The sequence below is a fragment of the Lytechinus variegatus genome, chromosome 17 (genome assembly GCF_018143015.1).
Source record: "Lytechinus variegatus isolate NC3 chromosome 17, Lvar_3.0, whole genome shotgun sequence".
Classification (NCBI taxonomy): domain Eukaryota; kingdom Metazoa; phylum Echinodermata; class Echinoidea; order Temnopleuroida; family Toxopneustidae; genus Lytechinus; species Lytechinus variegatus.
The window spans coordinates 15,482,442-15,505,061 of record NC_054756.1 but is presented as its reverse complement, the minus strand read 5'-3'; the positions used below and the strand labels follow the sequence as shown (position 1 = coordinate 15,505,061).

Sequence of the window (22,620 nt, the reverse complement as noted above, 5' to 3'; positions counted from 1 at the left end):
TTGCTCTGTGAATTTTACTATATTTATTTAGATAGAAATATTTTCAGCCTGGACCATCCCTTTAAAAGTTATTCATATCCTGCTGCAAAAAGTTGTCAAATATTGATAAGAGTTATGAAATGGGAAGAAAAGTGAAATACAAAAACATAAGGAATATAAATCAATTCATTGGTACATTGGAATTGCCAGGAATATGGAAGAAATATTATGAAGCCATAGAAGTGTGGTTTAAAATTATAGTTTAGACCACTGTTAAACCTTGAGTACTGTTTTTTTTCCATAGTATATATTTACATTACTAGTGAGACATATTTATGAATATTGAAATATAAATAGTGATGAAAGAAATGAATAGCTGCTTTGAATTAATGAACCTAGTTCTGGTAAACAATCAGAGAGTAAGAACTTAACTACTGTGAAGTATGTATGAACATGAACCAAAAAAAATGAAGGAATGGTAGAGTGAATGTTTGAAAGTATGTACAGAGGGCGATGGATGGAAAGATGGAATTTTGATGACTATAACAGGGCAAAGATGATGATCACAAATAGTTGAGTACAAATCTAAATAACATGAACAATGTATAAAGAACCCGCGCTATTGTATACTTTGGTACAGTACACATTAGCTGTATTTGTAAAGCAAATTAGATGAGAGGATCGTGTCCCAACTACCAAGAAGTCTCAAGGACTTGTAAGGGATCACCAAAGTCCAGAAAAGAATTATAGGCCTATAGATGACAATTTGATGAATCTTGGTCACAACTTAGTGGTGGAGTGTGGTGCTGGTGCCACACCAAGTATTTTTAGGGCCTCTGATCTCAAAGAGGATTTATTACAAAAAAATATTATTACCATTGCTATTTTCAATCATTAGCCAATCATTATCAGTAATTCCAGTGTAGGCTAAAGGTTACATTGTTGTGCTTGACTGCGACTGCCCTTCTCTGTATAGTGACACAACGATTGTAAAGTCAAAAGGTGGATCTGTTGTGATGCAACTATGATGTAAGGTGAACAAAGAAAAGCAATAGGTTTTGTAATTACAGATTATAGGCCTATCTCCCTACCTTGGATCTATTAACATAGATAGCCCCATGTTCCTAGACTGAGGCTCATTTTTCCCTCTTAAATAAGGGGGAGGGGCTGTGTTAATCACCCCTTTTGCTGTATTCTTTATGGCCAATATGTGTACTGCTAGTGGTCAAGTGGAGGGAAAAATTCTAGGCTACTTTTTATGGATCAATGAATTTAAATAATACGTGTGAATCTAAGGATTGCAGTTTGCTCCATATTTTTTTTTAGTGCTACCGGTACACAAATATTCTTTTGTGTGGCAGTTTTTTTTTTCAGGGGGGGGATGGTGTTATTGCTTTGTTTTTGTTTGTTTGTTTTTGTACAGACTACAGAAATAGTCGAGAGCTTGCTATTATTATAAATACCAAAATGCTAATCAAATCTGGTTAGAAAAATCATCCCCTGATCCGCATACTTTATCTTTTTATCTAATTCAATTTTAATAATTTATTTATATGCATACTTATTTATGATCACTCTCTTGTCATTATTATTCTGGGGAGGTTTATGAGCAACCTTTATAGACAGGAAACCGTTTCTTCCTTCATTTTCCATTTTTTCTCTAATCACCAGTGCTCATTCAATGTCATGTACATGTAAGATGGGGGGGGGGGTGGGCAAAAGAACCGGCGCGATAGCTCTAACGGTAGAGCGGGGGTTTCAGATCCCGGTGATCCAGTTTCGATTCCCACTTGGTGGCTAGTGCCCTTTGGTAAGGCATTAATTCTCGTTACCAGGTCCCTTGGAGAGGACAATAAGCCGTCAGTCCTCTCCGGTTGCTTGCTTACAAGCAAAATAATTAAAATAATAACAATATATTAATGCCCAGGGTAGCCACTTCAGTTCCAAAAACTGTTCTCCTGGTGGGCCCTGCTATTATTTTTACCCAGCTAAGCATTCATGCTTTCGTTTTACAAATCAGGTAAAAAAAATCACCACCAAACAGATTTTCTTTAGAGGTGTTCTTTATTGAAAGTTACACAAACATGGAAACATTTTATTATCAAGACCTTGCAAATGTAACCTGTTCAAATAGTATCTTATTATGACGACCCTGGTAAACTTGATCTTTTCATGCTGAGGTTGTGAAGTAATTTCCTGACAGGTATACTAAAGGGACTTTCCCCTTTCATTCCGTTCGCTTCTCTGTACTTGTAAAAAAAATATGCACTTAAGCCCCATCACTCTATTGAATGATTGATAATTGTTAAAACATTAATTGTTTAAACTTTAAACTTTTAAATCGTTTAAACTTTAATAATTGTTAAGACTTTAAACAACTTGTTTAAAACTGTATTATAGACACCATTCTTATTGTACTTTCTACTAGCTTATTTCAGGAAGCCAGTTTGGAAGATAGTTTTGCTAGTGTAGAGTGGCCGAATGTTCAAAGATACACCTCACAAAAACAATCTAAAGCAAGCAAAATCAAATCACATCAAACAGCCAGAAGAACCAAAATAAGAAGAACCTAAAATATAATGTAGTTGAACTAAACTCAAAATAAAGATGTCGACAAAATGAAGTCCAGTGATGCTCGGATTTATTGGCTTGAAATCCAGAACTCACTAGGCAGTCCCTTTACAAATAATATATTCAAATATATTAAAACAAGTGTCACATGATGAATTCAACCGATAGAGAAAGAGAGATTGGAAGTACCCAGAAAAGTGGAAGAACCAAGGTGAAAGCTGAATCAATGAGGATGAGATAGGATGATATGAATGAAGGAGAATGTTCTGAATATAAATGAGAAAAGGACAATAGAAACATGTGGAGCTGCATGGAGTTGGAATGGCAATGGAATGTCTGATATGTTGGAACTAAGGAATGATCGAGAGAAACAGATTTGTGACAATGGCACAAAAATGGGAAGTTAATAAAAGTATGGAATGCAAAGTATACTTTAAGAAAGTGAAGCAATCTTGAAAACAGCATCGCAAGGTGGTTTTCTGAAGTGGTTTGGAAGATCGCTTCCAAGACCGCTTCGAACGTCCTCATACCACGTTAACTTAGTTTTTTCCAGTAAACTAGTTTTAGGGCGGTAATGAGAACGGGGTCTAAATTGTTAAAGTGACAAGCCGATAACAACCTGCTTAATTTTTAAGCAGCGATTTTACAGCATTCAGATAGCCTCCTGGAGTTTTGCCAACATTCTCAGTCAAAATGAAAGTTTAACTCCAAAGTACAACAACCCAAATGTTGCCAGAGAGACAATTTGTATATTAAGGGGAATATTAAAAGTTCACTCAAACATTTAGTTGGTTCACAAACGTGGGAAAAATGAGAGAAACACAAATTATTAATGAAGCTTTACTTATGACATCCCTCCCTGCCCCCCCCCCATAAAAAAAAACCCACAATAAATCTCCATGAGACAGGAAAAGGGGAGACAGGGGCGAGGGAATGATAAATGTACAAAGTTGATTTTAAGAGAATGCATGCAATCAGCCCATCTTATGTTGTGTACAATGTAATTTAGTAAATATCATTTCATCATATTAAAGCCCCCACCAACTCTACCATTGACTATACTATTGTTGATTGTTTATCAGATTACAGTTACACTCTAAAATACTAAGCTTACCATCGCCTCTCTTTCTCTTTTGGTTTTTTTTTGTTGTTATATATACATGTGTATATGTATATATATATATATATGTTTTTTTTTGGGGGGGGCTGTGTCTTTTTCTGCAAGGTCCTGCTTCCTATAGCTTTGCTACTACCGTACTTTGGAGAAAGGGAGAGCAATGAAAAGGATAACCTACAATTGTACTGTAATGCAAGGAGTTGGACCAGCTAGCTGTACATATATATTAGGAGAAATACCAAATAATCATAATTATTAAGTGGTTTTACCCTTTTTTGTTTACTAGCCCAGAGGCCGAGTATGTCATCCAAACCCCGGAAAGAATCGGAAGCGTGTACAAGAAAGCCGTGTTCCGCGAATACACCGATGACACGTACACGACGATGGCAGATCGTCCGGAATGGCTCGGATTCCTTGGACCATTGATCTACGGAGAGGTCGGCGATACCATCAAGATTCATGCCAAGAACATGGCTACCAGGGAGTTCAGTGTTCATCCTCATGGGGTCTTCTATCTGAAGGATTCGGAAGGTGTGGATGTTTTTAAACAGTAGTGCTTTGTGATACTTCAATATTATCGAAACATCGCAATATTGAAGAAATATTGAATACTTTAAGGAAAAAGACAGTAGTTGACGCTAACAATTATTTCATGAAAAATTCTCTTAAATCTAGGTTGATTGTCAAAATTTTTTCATACTCTAGATCTGGTACATTAATGTAAACTTATCATTGTAAAAATCATGAAATCTTAGCTCTAAATTGAGAATTCTGATGATCACAAACACAGAGAGCATATGTATATGTGGGACAGTGTATTATTAATATTGTTTCGAAAAATATGTGACACATGATGGAATTCCGTGTTTATTTTGCTCGTTTCTCAGCAATTACACATTTTCTACCAGAGCTACTTGGCATCATTTTTTCATTTACATTATACATACAAACAATTTGGTGGTAATTTCATTTCATTCTGTTCGAACTCTTTTTGAGATTGTTACCACAACTGGTATTTATCTTTAATAGCATGTATCAGGCTCAGATTCAGGAGGGGGAGATGGAAGATGTGGGTGCTTCCCCATAAAATTTGTCAAAAGAAACGACTGCCCACTTCACCATTTATTTTAGAATGATAATCTTTTATTGGGGGGAGGCTTTCTACATGTATTTTTGGGGAGAAAATACCCCCTTCAAAAACGCCCAAAGCTGCGCCTGCATATGATAGTACTGGAGTTCTCAGAAAGTTTAACATGGTATTACCAACCAGAGTGCCTGTCATGGATCACCAGTGCTTCCTTGCCAATCAAAACCCTGGAAATGAAATACAAGAGAAATAGCGAGTGGATGACATCATCAGGCTCTTCATTTGCATACCGACCAGGATGTGCATATAACTGTTTTAAGCGAAACTTTAAAATGTCATAACTTTCTTATTTTACAGCCAATTTTGATGGAATTTTCAGTATGGTGCTTGTTGGATTTTTCTCTTTTCATTCCAATCAACTTTATGTTTGGGTGGACTTGTCCTTTAACCATCAACATCTTTCTACCACCACAGGAGCTGTTTATGAAGACAACACAAGGGGGAAGGACAAGGCTGATGAACGTATCGCCCCGGGGGGTAGCCACACCTACACTTGGGAGGCGAATGAGAGTGCAGGACCGGCAGAAGGAGGCCCAAACTGCGTTCCGTGGATCTACCATTCACACATCGATACCCCATTTGGGACAAATTCTGGCGCTATAGGCTTCATGCTTATTTGTCGGAAAGGTAATCAATGTTATACATGTATTTCAGGTATTATTGCTATATTGCTATGGATAATTTTTGCGAGTGATTACATTGACTACAATGTACAACTGATCGTGAAAAACAAGCATACGATCAAACACCAACCTTTGTGTTATGGGACCCATTACCAGAAGCCAATGGGTTTAATTGAAAAATTTTTAATTCCCAAGAAGTTGGTAGATTGTTGGTTAAATTTTTACCAACTTTTCACAAGGTTAAACTAACGTTGTGGTATGTGCTGTCCATTTGTGCAGAACTTTATTGATCAACTTCATTTGAATTACTGTTGGATAGTTTAGTTTCTTTACTCAATAGGGCCGTCTGCACCATTCCAAATTTTCAAATTAGCGCGCTATTTCTGATCTGGCAAATTATCCCGATCTGAACAATCTCGAGATTATTTGCAATGGAGACGCAATTATCGCGCTAGTTTGTAGGATTAATCTCATGATTGCAATCCCAAGTCAACTTAAGATTATTTGCGAAATTGCACGCTATTTTTATCGCGCTAATTCGTAGGTGCACTCAGGATTTTTTATTCACGACGTCAGAACATAATGCATCGATGCCTCGCTCAAGAAGGAATCGCTCTTCTTGCGATGGTGGAGACAGGGTTTCTTGAATCTCGAAATTAATCGCGAAGAGGGCCAATTGGGCTAAAATCTTGAAATTGAGCAAACTCGGGATGGTGCAGCACCGCCTACTGGTGGTTGGTTCTCATCATTTCAGGGTTTTTCCCAGCCTTTTGGTTTCACACACATTTTTTAATACTTTTTTTCACTAAACAAATTTTCATGCGTGGTTGTGGTTCAAATTTCAAACCTTGAATGTAATTCTACACATCCGGATTTGGAGGGGGAGGGGAGAAACTGATTAAATACGAAGTTGAAGTAATTTGAGTCAATAAACACAGAAACAAAAGATATGATGAAAAATAAAAGTTAAACAAAAGTTGAACTTGCGACCATGACTCTAATTAAAGACGATTCTATTTGTTGGCTTTATGGTAATCTCACCAATCTATTCATATTTTCCTCAAAAATAAGATGTTGCTGTGCCTATAATGTTGTGTTTGAGGTGCTGTTTCTGAGATAGACCATTTCGTAATTACTTCATGGGCAATTTTGGTCAAATGACCTTTCATTTCTTTCATCATGATAGGCAGATTTCAAAGCAAGATATTATGTAAGCTTGCCTTACATAGCAGGATGAAGAAATTGAATAGACCAGGTGACTAGAATAGCACACCAATGAACACTTAATGAAGGTATTTGTTGCATTCCTACTTTGAATGCATATCTTAGCATGTTGCACAATGTACTTGGCAAACTGTGAAATACCAGTCGTTCGTGGGAGCATTGTTGTTTTTGTGGATGTAAATGAAAACGACAATTCAAAAGAATATATGAATAATCAAGACATCAAAGTTGGTGCTTATCTCATTAGATTTTAAAGCACCATGTCACTTTAGTACAAATGACCTTCTGATCATGCGTAGAATCTTTCGATCATGCGCAAAAAGGAACTACGAACTGGCTAATTGGCCAGTGGTTCTGTTGTTCATTATAGATCCATGGAATTCAGGGTGTGTTCGATGTAGATTTTCAAACTTCAACGAGCAGCAGTGTGAATCATGATTGAAAACTCAGTTTACAAAATGCAAAACACAAACACGATCAGTGGTGGACTGTTTTCAGTGTGAAAAATATAGAGCTGATTATACCCGGATCATCTTTAAATTTCCCGTGCTCATCTTTAAATTTCCCGTGCTCAATAGCACAGCTAATTAGTGAGCAGTTTAACCCATCACAAAAAAGTTCATTCCTGATACTTTAAAACTCAGTTGTATCGTTTTTGCCATGCTGAAGCCTGAAGGTCGTAAAATCAGAGCTGATGGCGTTTCCAAATGTACCTTTTTGGGCTTTTAAATTTTCTTATGAATCATGATTTGAAAGAAGTTTACTTTTATGACCGGGGATAGGGACATTAGACACACACTGTTTGTTTCTCGCTTTATCCGCACTTTGTAATTTCGTTTTCAATCATGATTCATGTTGCTCTTTAAATTTGAAAAATTGTATTGAACACACGTCACACCCTGAGATAATTTACTAATTTATTTTAGCCGAGACATTCATTAGCACATGATTTCAAAGGGCATGTTGATTGACTCATTAAAAAGCAATTAGGGCCCATACCATACTAAACTCTGTTTGAAATGTTGATACTGGTGCACAAATTCTAAATATCCAATTTGTATACAAGCAGATGGTTTGCTTTTCAGATAGTCGTGTGGTCCAGTGGTTGGACTCATAATCGCAAGGTTGTGAGTTTGAATCCCACTCTGACATTGACTCCACTTTGATAAAAATGCTTGAGAGTAATATCTTTCTAGATGTCTAGATTGAACTAGACGTAAACTTTTTTCTAGGTAAATGGTTATACCAGCTTGGTGTTTACTAGCATAAAGCTGTCCTGCCGAGTTCCTACAGGAGTTACCATAAACAGGAACAGAAATAGGCTAAACCCATTTAGACTTATATCAATTTAATATAATTGATTTTTATCTACCACGCTTGGTGTCTAGATACCCATTTAGACTTATATCAATTAATTGATTTTTATCTACCACACTTGGTGCCTAGATACCCATTTAGTCTTATTATCATTTAATGGTGTCTAATTCTCATGTTGGGGGGGGGGCACTATATATATTGGTGATACGGGGACATGCCGCTTTGATGACCCCCTTTTTCAGACCTAATATTTTGGGTCTCTAGATGCTCTAAATGACAAAAGTTCCGTTCAGGTGCCGCCCCGTTCACAAGACCCGCATACTAAACATCTCAGTTCCCTAGCCCTGCCAAAATTTCCAGCACGAGCATCGCATGCGAGAGCTGCACGCGCGCATGTCTTCACAACTCCCTAGCTGCTAGAAGCTCCACACACCGCACTGCACTAGCATGCACTGTACCAGGATCCCATTCCAAAGACCCTATTTTTTCACACTGCCCAGCATATATTTAGTTCCCAAGAACTGTATTTTACCCTTGTGGTCAGTTCCTTAGACCCCATATCAGGGTTTCGTGAAGTACACCCCCATCAAAATATAATTTCAGGTTGTTCAATTTCTTCCCTGTTTACTCATTTTTTTCTTCAAAATGGAACAGTTCACATATTATAGTATTTTAGGTGTTTGACCAATGGATATCCTGGTGGTTTCGGGATATTTTGATGGGATGGGGTGAAGAGGAAAGAATACATTTTTTTTCTCAACCAAATTATTAGGATATTAGAGAGTTACATGGCCTAGATCCCTCCTATTTACCTTCTTTCTAGTTGTTCTACTACTTGAGAAAAGAAGGAGGTCTCCCCCTGCCCCCTCCCTTCTAGTTGATCTGGCTGATAAAAGTATTTTCACTGTCTGTACATACTTTTAAAACAATTCTCCATTTGTTGTTAGAGTAAATTAAACTCAATATGCACCTGCTTTGATTTATGACCAAATTGATCATACCTTTTTTTATATTACCGTAACGGTTTCCTTTTGGCATATAATTTTTTTATAGGGGAAGTATTTGATTTTGTTTTAAACACAGGCAATAAAAATAGTGAGAAACAGTCCAGGGAAAAAAATATTTCTTGAAATCCCCATGTTACCATTCAGTTGTGCGACTTTTGTCAATTAAAGAAAAGGGTTTTAGGACCTAAGCAATCACTCATACATCTCTCACAAAACATTTTATCTCAAGTGAGTATACTGTATTTGGTATTGAATTTCTTTAAGCCCAAGATCTAAAGTTAGTGCATTATACTCTGAGTTTTAACTGCATACTTTAGAAGAAATTACAACCTACCAACAATGTATTTTATTTGTCACTGTATCAATCAGCTTATGCCTGTTGATTTTTCTGAATTGTTTGATATGTAAATCACAATGTATATAAATACAATACACTGTACATGCTCCTCTTCTTTAATTCATTTGCCAAGGCACAGGACCTGTTCTTATCAACATAATGTTCATTTCATAGGTCCAAAAAGTGGAACATTTTACCTACAGCATCAGAAAAGCATCAACTTTAAATAACTTTAAGACAAAACTTGAGATAAAACTTACAACTGGTCCCTAAATTTTGTAATATGCCTCTTAGTTGTGGGAAGATTGGTTTGATGATATATTTTCTGTTTCAAATGACATACTAGTATTTTATATAAAGTTGCCCTGCCCCCCCCCCCATTTTCCCCCTTGTTTTGTATTGTACTCTGTTTAGATAAGTTTCTTTCATGTACTACATGTATGTATATAAAATGTTTTTGTCACGGTGCACTCATCACAAGCTGTGCTTTTTGAGTTGCTACATTTACCTCCATTGTTTTGTTCCAGTTTTTAAAATGTATTGTTGCTTTTATTATTGGAAAATAAATGTACTACACTCAAGTAATGCCATTCTGCCACTCCTGTTTAAATAGGATTTCCCTAGTTTTAAGAAATTACCGTGCATTCCTATTGGAAATGCTCTTTCTTTACTAAGTTGTTTTTAGCAACATCATTCCTATTTTTCATTAAAAGGTCACTAGGTCAGGAGGTCTGCTTCAAAAACAATTGAAAGATAGAGAGTTATCGCCCTATAGATGCCATATTCTCAATACACAACAGAGAGGGGTCAGAGTAGTTTATCTTCGAGAGTAGCATTTGATTGACATTAACTACGGTAATATGGCACAAATCAATATTTGCACTCTATTAAATGGTGTGTTATGTTCATTCAAGCATGACAAATACCACATATAATTGATATTAGATGCTTTGGATGGTATATACAAATTATACAGTGCATCCCAGGAAAAAATGAAACTGAGAATACACTGTAAAATGACACAAAATTTATCATAACTTAATTCAGCTATCTCTATCTCTCTCTCTCTGATTGTAATCATACTACATGTATATCCCTCTGAATAAAATATGATGACTGCTTGCAGTGTGTCTTGGAATGGCTGTAAAGGCCAATCCTAGATTTTTTTTTCAAGCAGGGGGGTAGAGTTTGTGAAATAATTTGTCATTAGTATTTATCTATAAACAGAGTTTTCCAGCTGCCCGCACATCATCACAATGTTTCTTTTGTTGAGTTTCAAACCCTTTTACACGGTGACGTACAGCTGGGCCCCGTCTTACAGAGTTATGATTGATTTTACTTCAAAATAGTATTTGTATTTGTTCTTTTGTGGTGTCATGCAAGTTTGGCTTATTCATATATAAATGATGATTATCGTCAGCAGTAGTTCGGAATTCCTTCCCCTATTTTAAAACATGTTTGCGTGTGTGATTTATGTTGAGAGAATTTGTTCACTTTTTTCAATATTTCATGAATTTCTCAAACTTTTGAGGCCTAGTACTTTAAAGCAAATTATGTGTGCTGTACAGAATCAAGTGAAAAGAAACTTTTTATTCAACCAATTTTAGCTTTATGTATCACTCTTGTCCACCTCATGTACCTGTGTTGTGTTGTGCCATGTTATTGTCTTTTGTCTCTGAATTTCACAATCCTGTGTAGATTTTTTTGCCCTTTTATCTTCATGTATTCCTTTACATATATTTCAATATTCTTTATATCTAACTTTTTGAGGGGTCCACATTCTACAAGCTTTGCTTTTCAGTGGACCCCTCCATTCTTCTCATGAAATATAATGTATTGATTTTAATAATTTAATTATATTGATTTAAATTTAATGTGCATGTTAATTTATATTTGAATCACTTATTGAATATGTAAATCATTTATTCAATGTTGAATTTTGTTCATGCTTTTATTTTATGGAATTAATATATCCTGTTCTTATAATATGTGTATTATGTTGTAGAATTAAAAATAAATTGAATTGGATTGAATTGAACTCTCACTATCTGCAAAGGACATATAGTTTTAGGAAGGAATTCCCTGAATGATTGAGCACCCGATAGGGAAGCCATGCTACAGCTGAGGTTATATCAATTAAGGGGCTGCATAACTAGGGGGGTAGGGGGCTGAATGTTGGCTGAGCCCCCTTCCCCCCGCCCCACTTAAAAAAACCCAGTAAAAATTATTATCTCATTGTGATTTTTTTGCATGGTTAGCCGCCCCCCACATTTGGCTCACCCCCACCCTCCCCCACTTTCAAAACCATTCCACACCCCTTGATATAAATGTTACATGTGTTAGCATTAGTATTGTTACTATTAACTTGACCTTCTATCCTTAGAGGAAGACAAAGGTTCCGCCAACCGAGTCATCTTTAAAAAAAAAGGATTGTTTAATGATGGAATGTTTACTATCTTATATACCAGCATTTCAACATATTTTCGGCGGTAGAAACATATTTGTTGTCATTTAGGAAATGCGTCATTGTAGAGGATGTTCAGACTTTTTAACAGATTCTTTGTGGCATCCCTGATGGACACCATTTCCTTTTTTTATTTTGCAGGAATTTTGGATGAAAATAATCGAAGAATGGATGTGGAAGAAGACTTCATCCTCATGTTTACAGTGACAGATGAAAATATGAGCTATTACTTTGAAGAAAACATTCAGAGATTTATAACATCATCATCACTAGATCCAGGTTTGTAGATTTGTTTAATGGATGAAGAGATATAAACCTTTATCGAAGTGAAAGAAAATGACGCTTCTCTTAAAGGGAAATCCAATCCAAATGGAAAGTTGTTTTTTAGAGGAAAAGGAAAAGTCAGACAAGTTGATAGGCGAAAGTTTGAACAATATCGGATTAGAGTTAAGAATTGTTAAAAGTTTTGAAAATTGGTAATCACTATACTCATGTAGACTTCAAATTGGCCCCATATGTGATAATGATGTTAGGTAAGGACTACTCTTCCATGTACTCCAATACATAAAATGGCTTGAAAGTCACTATTTTTCAAAAAGTTCTACTTCAAATTAACTTTTTCTTTCATGAGGACATAAAACAATATACTACTTGGGTGCATGTACTTAGGAGAAAAGCACAAATCTATGATAATTAAGTACATGGCCAATGGGAAAGTTGTCCTTGCATGCCCCTTGTAATGATTTACTTACCCAGTTACCAATTCGAAATCTACATAGTATTTTGGGATGTAAATTTTAAAGCAGCCATAGCTCTCTTATTTCTTGTCCGATTTTTTTTCGAACTTTCACCATTCTGTTTTATTTATTTTCCTCCTTTCCTTCAGAACAATTCTGGACCAAGGGTGTATTCCCTTTAATCATCAGCATTCACAGCCTAGTGTCTGTTTATAACTATACCAGGGGAAAAAAAAAAACTTTCTGGGGCTACGCTTTGAAGTCCCTTGCCAAATTTGCTGCATTGTTCTGTAGTTATCATTGAACCTGATAGGATTTTCAGGAACTCTGTTTCAGTTATCCATGGGTCAAGGCAAGCCCATGATGCAAGCCCTTGTGTAATTTCCCCCTGAACTATACTATTATACAATAATTGTTTAATGATAGTGTTGGGTAGGGTTTGTGGTAATTATTTTATTTCATTCAATGAGAAAATGTTTGAAAGTTCCCTCCAGTACCCTTCTACCAGTACCGGTACCCCAACTCCACCACTCCCTCTGGTCCATTACCCCTCCTCTGTAACCAAATCCTCCAAACTCTCTTTGAAATATTACCCCTCCTTTGTGATCAAAATACTTACCCCCCCCCCCCTTTCTCTATATAATTATATTACCCCTCCTCTGTTATAAAAATCCCTAACTTCATGTGAGATCAAATTCCCTAGACTCCATTTAGAGTATTATTACCCCTCCTCTGTGATAAAAATCCCACCCCCCCCCCCTTTGCTCTATAATTGTATTACCCCTCCTCTGTGATAAAGATCCCCTACCCCCTCCCACCTTTGCTCTACAGTGCGTATCAAAAAAAGTTTACACTTTGAAAAAGCCCTGGGAATTAAAAAATATACAACATGTGGGTAAATTTTTCACATATAATCTTGAGTTTGGGTCTCATCTATCCAATGAAAGTAAAAGTTTTGACAGACTGTTACACTTGAGTGAGCACTGTCAATTTTCGTAAAGCTTGCAGAAATATGTTTGTGCAGAAATGCTCGTTTTCACACTGTGTCAAGGGGAAAGGGCAAATTCAAACTTACCCTGTGAAACATTTCTCATACATTTCCCTTGCACTTTTAGTCAATGGAAATAAAATGGATACATTCATGCATTTTAGAACAATTTTGCCACCCAAATTGAAATGTCAACACTTAGTAAGCACAACCTTTACCCTTTTCCTGGCAGCTGGATCTGAGGACATAACTGAATCTGAACAAAAGTTCATGTCAGACATCTCTAGCCTTTTTTGACTAAGTTTTTATCATTTAAAGTAGGTTTACATTTCATTTTCCATTTAAAACTTGTTTCTCCACACATTTCCCAAGCTTGACAATGATGAACAAAATGAAAATCAAGCCTAAGCCATTTCATGTAAATCACAGCTCAGTGTGATGTAAATATCGTTACGATGGCATCGGTGTGTGGGGGAGTGGGGTAGGGCGCAATGCACTCTTAAAAGTGTTTTGGGCAAGGAAACAAGTTAAAAAGGTAAAAGATATCTTCAAATCAATTTTACTAGCTAAATTCCATGTGTTCTTCATGATTAAGGTCTACTTTTATTCGCACAACTATTTCAAAGTTCTGCGCAAATCATTTTTCACTAACTAAAGTAAGTGGTGCTCACTCAAGTGGAAACATTTTTCGACAGTTATATCGTCATTTGCTTAAATGGATCTGTACTAATGTTAAAGTGTGGAAAAATCTTCAGGATATTACAAATGTATAATTTTACAGGGTTTTTTCGAAGTGTAAACTTTTTTTTGATACGCACTGTATAATATTACCCCTCCTCTGTGATCAAAATCCCCAACTTATATTGATCTATTAGCTTTCATGTGTGATCAAAGTCCCTAGACTCCATTTGGAGTATTATTACCCCTCCTCTGTGATAAAAGTCCCTATACCCCTTCTCTGGTATCAAAATCCCCAAACTCTCTTGGAACTATTACCCCTCCTCTGTGTTCCCAATCCCTAAACAGAAGATGAAGACTTCTTGGCAAGCAATAGGATGGACAGTGTGAATGGCTATCTGTATGGAGCTATGCCTGGCCTGAATATCTGCCACGGAGACAAGGTGGCGTGGCACATCATGGGTATCGGGACAGAGATCGACGTCCATACAGTCAACTTTCATGGCAATGTCCTGGTAAGAGGGTTGGTCTTTGTCCTATGGCAGAAAGCATTAAGTTTGAATGAAGCTCGAAGGTCAAACGAAGCTTAATACTTGCTTCCGATTGGTTGAAAATGAAGGTGCATTTGATTTCTGGAATTGTGTCTGATTGAGAGAGAGACACACAAACAGGTGGACAGAGAGAGTGAGAGAAGGGGGGGGGGCTGCAGAAGAGATTTGAATTGCCTGCGCACATATGTTCATATTTTACTTGCCAATCAATGTTGCTCCTCCTGCTTCAGTGATAATGTTGCCAAATTATACCTAACTATTATTTATGGGATCTTTACCATCCAGTGGTAACTTCTGTGGAATTCTTGATTCTGATTGGCTATTGAGCATTGTTACCATAGAAATGGCAAAGATACCGTAATAAAAACTTTTATTCAAAAGGGCCTTATGTTCATACCCTGAGCAGTTAGATGTGACTGAATCAAAATAAAGTGCTGACATATGTTGCCTTCAAACTTTTTTTCTTAGATTTGATTGATTTAATTCATGCGGTGTTCGCTTACTTACCAAATTGAATGCCTTTATTTTGATAAATTATTTTTTTTCTTAGGAGCTGCGCAATCACCGTGTGGACACACTTAGCTTGACACCAGCTGTTGTGTCGTCTGCTGACATGGTGGCCATTAACCCCGGTACATGGCTAGCTAAATCGCACGTTGTCAACCATCAGACTGGTATGTATAAAGGGAGCTAAGGTCATTTACCCTCACCCCCTATAGTCGGCAGATCCAGAATGACCAGTAGGGGGCACACCTGGGGGGCGTTTCATGAAAGGACTTTATCCGACAAGTCCCATTTCATCCGACAGTTACCATAGGAACAGTGCCTCTCAGCCAATCAAAATCATGGAAAGATGTCAGATCTGAAAACTTATCGGATGAAAATGTTGATGAAACGCTCCCCTTGGCTTTCTCTTACAAAGAGTTACAATCGATGCGATTAACCTCAAGTATATGGAAATCCATGAATGTTATAATTGTTTTCTTTCGGTAATTTGCGCTATGTCTTTTGAAAACAAAGAGAAGCGTACTGAATTTTCAAGAAAACTGAATATATGAAAATGTATCATACATCTAGAAAATATTTCAAACAAACATGTATTTCAGATGTTGACGTTGCTGGCTTTCCATAGTTGTGGTTGATTGGATCTGTCATACTTCTCTGTAAGAAGTCGCCCTGGGGTCATACTCTTTTTTTTTACATTTTTTCTTACAAACCAATAAAAAAATCATCATTCCAAACTTTTTCTTCCCCTTGGCATCAGGGAGAGGGGAGGGAGGTTGGGGGCTCCCTCCTAAAATGGAAAAAAACAAACGTTCTCACTTTTCTGTTGTCTTTTAAAAAAGTGTTCACATCTTCCTGGGGTAAGGGAGGGGGGGGGTTATGATGGTGGATTCCCTGGATTCACCAGTGAGAATATTCCTCATAATGTAAAAAAAAAAATCATAAAATTTTATATAGATCACTCAATGAAGTAAAAACTCAATATGAAATGAAGAGAAGTAGCATGACGGCAATCAATATATTTTTTGTGTTCGTGCAAGATCACATGGTCTTTCTCATGATCTGATAATGCCTTCTGGAGATGGTATTAACTTCCTGTGCAAAGAAAATACTAGTGCGGAACGTGTGCTTGGTCGTGTGAATTTTCATTCAAACACGACACACATTGTTTTACTTTAAGAGAAGTGATTGGCAGCTTTCCTGGAATCAGGTGAAAAATTCTCACCAGATATTTGACCTGACTTGAAGGGTAATCATCAATTTTAAAGTTAATTATTTCATTCCACTCTCCTTATTGAAAAATTGTGATTTTTTTGTGATTTAGATTGACTTTTATACAAAAGAAATCATTTGATTATACTTCTTCCTGTCCACTTAATGTTTATGCATTATTGATCAATTCACTGATTCATTTATTTATTATTTGTGATGATATTTAGTTAATTAAAGGATGAAAGACAACGTGCAATCCATTTTTATTTCCCAAGAACTTGTATAGCAATTTTATATTGAAAATGCATTGATGATACATGTCATACACTATTGCACTTGACAAAACCAGCTGCAGATGGAATTTCCATCTATACAAGTTTATAGATGCAATAAGATGGTTGATCCTTGCAAATGATTTCACGAATAAAAATGAAAATTATGTCACCTTTAAAGTCTTTAATCCAACTATAATGAGCCAGAAGCAGTGGTTTTGTAAAGAAAATAGGAATCAATAGGTGGTTTCAAACCGCCTCGATCACAAGAATCCCCGTTAAATTACGAGAACTTTTTAAGGCTAAAAAATACCCGTTAATTATTCCTGCATTCACACCGCCCCGAAACACATCCTTCGGGATAAGTTCCCGAAATTACGAGCATGCGCAGTGTGGTCTGATAAGCAGGCAAGGCGGGAGATTCAAAATCACTAGCCCAGCAGCCACCCACGCCGCCGCGCCCAACGACACGCTGGGATAAAAGTTCCCGTAATTTGCTTTCACATCGCCAAAATACCTGCGACCTTGGAAAAATCCCCACGAAAGTTCTCGTAATTTCGCCAAGTACCTACTATTTAGCGGGTATTTTCTTTCGGGGAGATTACACGTAGTTTGCTTTCACATTACCAAAATACCTAGTATTTTCTGATCGGGGTAAATTTCCCGATCAGAGAATACCTGGAACTGGCGAACTTCGAGGCGGTCTGAAACCACCTAATCATCCTTGTACCGTGTCAAGTTGTGAGCCAGGACATGCTAATCTCCTTAACAGGAAGTGGAGGTTAGATAGTGACTAACCTTTGATCCAAGTAGAAACAAAAGACATCTTTATGATAATCTACATGTAGGTTTGATTGATTTTAGTTTGATGCCTTAATATTGATGCTTTGATATTGCAATCTCATTTGCTAATGGGCAGGAAGGCCTGTGATCTCATTGTCATTGGTAGGAGGAAAAAAAAACAGACTAAATTGTAGTGTTGAAGAGTCACCTAGTCTGCAGGCACAGACCCGGCTGATTGAAACTTTGATCAGCAAGTGTGTCTCCATGCCAAGACTAGCCTGTACAAAACTTGCTGAGTGAGAGGGCCTTCAGTACACAAGGCATGAGTAGGCTGCACTTTCAGACCCGTAACTCAAGTGAAGGGTTTGCACAGCAGACTAATGTTCGCCATATGATTATAGTACTGAAAAGGGCTGTTTGGTTGTGGAATGAAAGGGAGGTCGTTGAGAGATGAAAGTAATAATAGGCATTTATATAGCGCCATCTATCTAGACATGTATATTCTATTATTAAAGATGTCACCAGTTCTAGGTCAGTGTTAAAAATAGACTTTGACATTCTACAAGATTCTTTTTAACTTAATTTTTTTTTCAGAGGATAGACAATAATTCTTCGTTCATAACCATAAATGTCAGCATGTTTAGATGGCACTGGTATGAGGACAATGATCGACTTTGGCCTGTTACAAAATTTGATTCTTGTTTATTTTACACAATTTGCCAAATATACACAAAAGTACAATTCTTTAGTTATCTCCATAAAGGAAGTATTTTTGTCTGATATTGGTTCTCGGTCAATGATGATGGACTTTGTCTCATTACAAAATTCAATTTCTTTTCATCAGATGATAAACAAAATAATTCTGAAACCTGTATAACACTGGTTCTGAGTCAATAATGGACTTTGGTGGCTTTTTATAAAGTTCAATCCCTTTCTCATTGCCAATGTCATTGCTGCTTGCATCCAATATATCCATTAATGGATCAAATAATTCTCTATTTCACATTATGAATATCAAAATTCTTGAGCTGAGCAGCACAGAAGTTTGGTAAATTTCCTGTACTGTTTATATACTCCTTACTAAATGGTGGTCAGTGGCACATTTTTTTTTTGGGGGGGGGGGGTTGCCTGTCATCTTTTCATTAGTCTGGGAAGAAGGGGAGGGGGTGGGGTAATTTTGTAATCTTAACATCTTTGAAAAACATTTTTTTTTCATATAAACTTGATTATCACGTATTGCCAAATCCATGTTGTAATATGCATTGTATTGTAGTTTGTAAATTTCCTCAGTATAGACATTTCATCAAGCACAAAATTGATTTGAACATCAACTTTAGTCAATAGAACAATAGCTCCTATGAATAAGTTGTATCCCATGAGCTAATAGACACATTTTTATGAAAATTAACCCTATCTAGGCCGTGATTTCGTGTACAAAGTCAATGTAAATTGTGTTTTCAACCAAAAATCATAAATGTATGATTATATTTAGTTTTGCTGGTCTAAATGTATGTATTTTATGCTGCTTATGATCTTAGAAGAGTCCCCAACGAATTTCATTGAAAAACAAAGAAATATATAAGAAATCGCAAAAACAAAGAAATACATAAGAAATTGCAAAAACAATAATAATACATAAGAAATTGATCTGATATCACAATTTTTTCATGTAAACTTGCTAAGAACACCACAAAGAGTTTCTATGCCAAAAATGAACTCCCAAAATACCCCTGCCTAGATAGGGTTAAGTGTTGATGTCTTTTAATACTGACCCATTTTGCTCCTTATATTGTTTATGCGGTGCTTTCCTGGGATAAGCACAAGTCCTTAATGTGAGAGTCTCACCCTAAGGCATTCAGACTTGGCATGTCCTAGACCAGTTTGGTCTTTCTATAAAGATGGCTGCTAGGGCAGGGGTGACTATATTGCTTCTAGATGAATCTTATGTGACTTGGAGAACTATGATATCAACCCTTTATTTGGTCATATCAAGTTGAAAATGAGACTTCATGCATGCAACTTTTGAATAATGATCCCTGAATACTGTCACTTCATGCAGCTGGTGCCCAAGTGCTATACACTGTCGACCCTGACTGCGGGCCAGGAGTAACTGAGGAACCCTTGACAGGATCTGTACGGGAATACTTCATCGGAGTTCTAGAGGACGAATGGCATTATGGACCAACTGCAATCAACGGACTTGATGGACGAGACCTAACTGATCCTGAAAGGTAAGACGACCATTCGATCAGAGAGTTTCAAGGTATTCAAAAAAAAATTTAAAGAATATTCCATAGGTGATCTGGTGGAAGTGTGTGGCATTATGGCCCAACTGCAATCAACCTACTTGGAGGAAATCTGACTGATCCCGAGAGGTAAAACGAGACTGTAAACTCAGTAATATTTGAAGGTATTAAAAGGATTTTGAGAATATTCCATAGAAATTCAAGAGAGTGAGTGGCATTTTGGCCCAACTGCAATCAACAGACTTAATGTACGAGATCTGACTGATCCTTAGATGGGAAGACAAGATACAAAAGAATTTTTTTGTGAAAGGTATTCTTGAAAGTTATTGTGGAAATGTTTCATTGGAGTTCAAGAGAATTATGGATGACTGCAATCAATATCTGAAAAGATCTGACAAATATTATTGAGTCCTATATTCAAAGAAGAGCTCCAATAACCATTCATCATTACAAAGACCTTGAATTTTCTGTTTGGATGCAGGGTGTAAGGGTGTAAATGTATACTGATAATTATTTGTTTCATCCTGAACAGATGCAGTGCCCTTAATGATCTTCAGTTTAATAATCACACTCTGGTTTTAATGAAAATATATGGTTTATATCTGACTATCCAAATGTGACAAAGATCTTTAAATGGTAAATGTTCATTTTTTTAAAACACATTTTGCAATCAAATGCCACTAAATTGCCACTTGTAGGCGAATTTTAGAACTGTCAATCTTGGGATGTCAACTACAGAAAATGTTTGCATCATGAAAGCATGGTAAATAGGGCCCAGTAACATAATAAACATCCTGTGTATTAAATGAAAGTTGAAATGTTTTGCTCCCTTAACAATAGCACAGACTTAGAGGCCGTTCTCATTCTCATGTGGAGGGGATTGACAAAGGCCATATTGATCTATCAAGGTCAATCCCCAATGAAAGAAAAAAATTGAATACATAAATTACATTAAAAAAAATAGATACTTAACCTCAAAAAGATTCATTCTTTATCCTTTTTATTTCTCCCCATTCTAGCCAGTCATTCCCCTTCTTCACCGACACAAACAACCGCATCCCTGGAACCTACCACAAGGCCAGATACGTCCAGTACTCAGACGATACTTTCACACCCGATGCCCTGATTGATAGAAGCCCTGAGGATCGTTACATGGGTGTCCTAGGACCGGTCATCAGGGGCCAGGTGGGGGATACCATCAGGGTGACCTTCAAGAATACCGGACGCATACCCTATAGTATCCACCCTAGAGGGGTGCTGTATGATAAAGCCAATGAAGGATCCATCTACAATGATAACACAGATGGTAGGTCTAGAACCTTGACATTTGAAGTACCTTTTGAAACATTAAAATTGGTATCACCAAAAACAAAATCAGATTTTTCAAGTAAATCCTTGTATTTTCATCAAATTTTCTAAGATATCTTTTTTATTTTCTTATTTGACTTTTGTACATGCCAAAGCTATGGCAGAAGTACTCTTTATTATTGAAAAGTGTTGACTTTATTGCTCACTTGTTTCTTTTGCTCATAATTCCTCAGTAAGACCCTACTCCTTCAAAATTTATCTCGATTATGCCAACTGTGTGAGCCAAAACTGTATGCCTATTGAATCTAGCTTTCATCTTCAGGATTAACAGTGCTTTTGTATGATTCCCCTATTTTGACTTATTTTCCAGCATCTGAACAGAATGATGGGTCAGTTGCCCCAAATGCCACCTACACATACACCTGGACCATTCCTGCGTCCATCGGGCCTACAGAACTGGACGAGGACTGCGTGACGATGGTCTATACTTCTGGAACAGATGAAACCATGGACCTGTATTCTGGTCTTGTTGGACCTATGTTGATCTGTAAGGAAGGGACATTGACTGAAGATGGCAACAGGGTTAGTTGTAGGCCTATATAAATTTTGTTTCGACTTTGACGTATGAATTGTAGATTTGTGATCTTTAATGTTATTCAAATTGTTAAGAGTGAAAGTTTCACTATCATGAAATTGTCAAAAGTGTAAGTTTCACCATGATATCATGGAGTTTGTTTGAAATACTCTATCCTAAAAGGGATAAATTCAATTGTGCCTATTGAAAACTGTGACAATGTTTGAAGAGAGTTAATATTTTTTGAAGCAGAATGGTGATGCTCTTTGAATAAGAAGCAACAAAGTTTCACTTCATTTCTTCTGCAAGGACAAAGTAGGGTAGACCTCTTTACCCCCTTATAGACCTTAACCTTCTAGTCCCATTTTGTTGATCCTTTTGTTTAGGTTGGAGTTGACCGAGAATTATTCCTCCTCTTTCTCATCTTTGATGAGAATCAGAGCTGGTATCTTGATGAGAACATTGCTGCCTTCGCCCCAGGAGCAGATCGGGAAGATGAGGACTTTGTCGCCTCCAATCTCATGACCAGTGAGTTATGGTCTTCTCGTATTATAGTAACGGTATATTTACCCAGGGTAGCCAATTCAGTTCCGAAAATTGTTCTCCCAGCGGGCCCTGCTTATATTATTACCCCGCTTAGCTAGGCTACCTATTCAGGTGCACACAGCTTTTGAGGATTCACTTCCTCCCGGTACCCATTTACCTCACCTGGGTCGAGTGCAGCACACTGTGGATGAATTCCTTGCTGAAGGAAATTACGCCATGGTTGGGATTTGAACCCACGACCCTGTGTTTTAAAGTCTGGAGACTAATCCACTGGGCCATGACGCTCCATGCTGTGTTGCAAATCGTGCCAATTGTCAAGGGTACTCCCTGGAAATTGAAAAAAAAAGGATTATAACGATTATATTCTGCTCTTGTAAGCAAATCATTTACCATTTCCAGGCCTCCTGTCCTATCAAAGGACTTTTTTACATTCTT

At 37.0% G+C, this 22,620-nt stretch overlaps 1 protein-coding gene across 1 annotated transcript in view; it reads left to right on the top strand.

The window, feature by feature from the left end:
- LOC121430759 (hephaestin-like protein) overlaps nucleotides 1-22,620 on the top strand; it is a 35,575-nt gene that overhangs the window by 4,191 nt on the left and 8,764 nt on the right. The window contains exons 2-10 of the mRNA XM_041628148.1: nucleotides 3,954-4,198; nucleotides 5,229-5,441; nucleotides 11,928-12,065; nucleotides 14,538-14,704; nucleotides 15,291-15,414; nucleotides 19,571-19,742; nucleotides 20,777-21,063; nucleotides 21,436-21,647; nucleotides 22,026-22,167. Coding sequence (XP_041484082.1) covers nucleotides 3,954-4,198; nucleotides 5,229-5,441; nucleotides 11,928-12,065; nucleotides 14,538-14,704; nucleotides 15,291-15,414; nucleotides 19,571-19,742; nucleotides 20,777-21,063; nucleotides 21,436-21,647; nucleotides 22,026-22,167 — 1,700 coding nt within the window. The remainder of the gene's footprint in view (nucleotides 1-3,953; nucleotides 4,199-5,228; nucleotides 5,442-11,927; nucleotides 12,066-14,537; nucleotides 14,705-15,290; nucleotides 15,415-19,570; nucleotides 19,743-20,776; nucleotides 21,064-21,435; nucleotides 21,648-22,025; nucleotides 22,168-22,620) is intronic.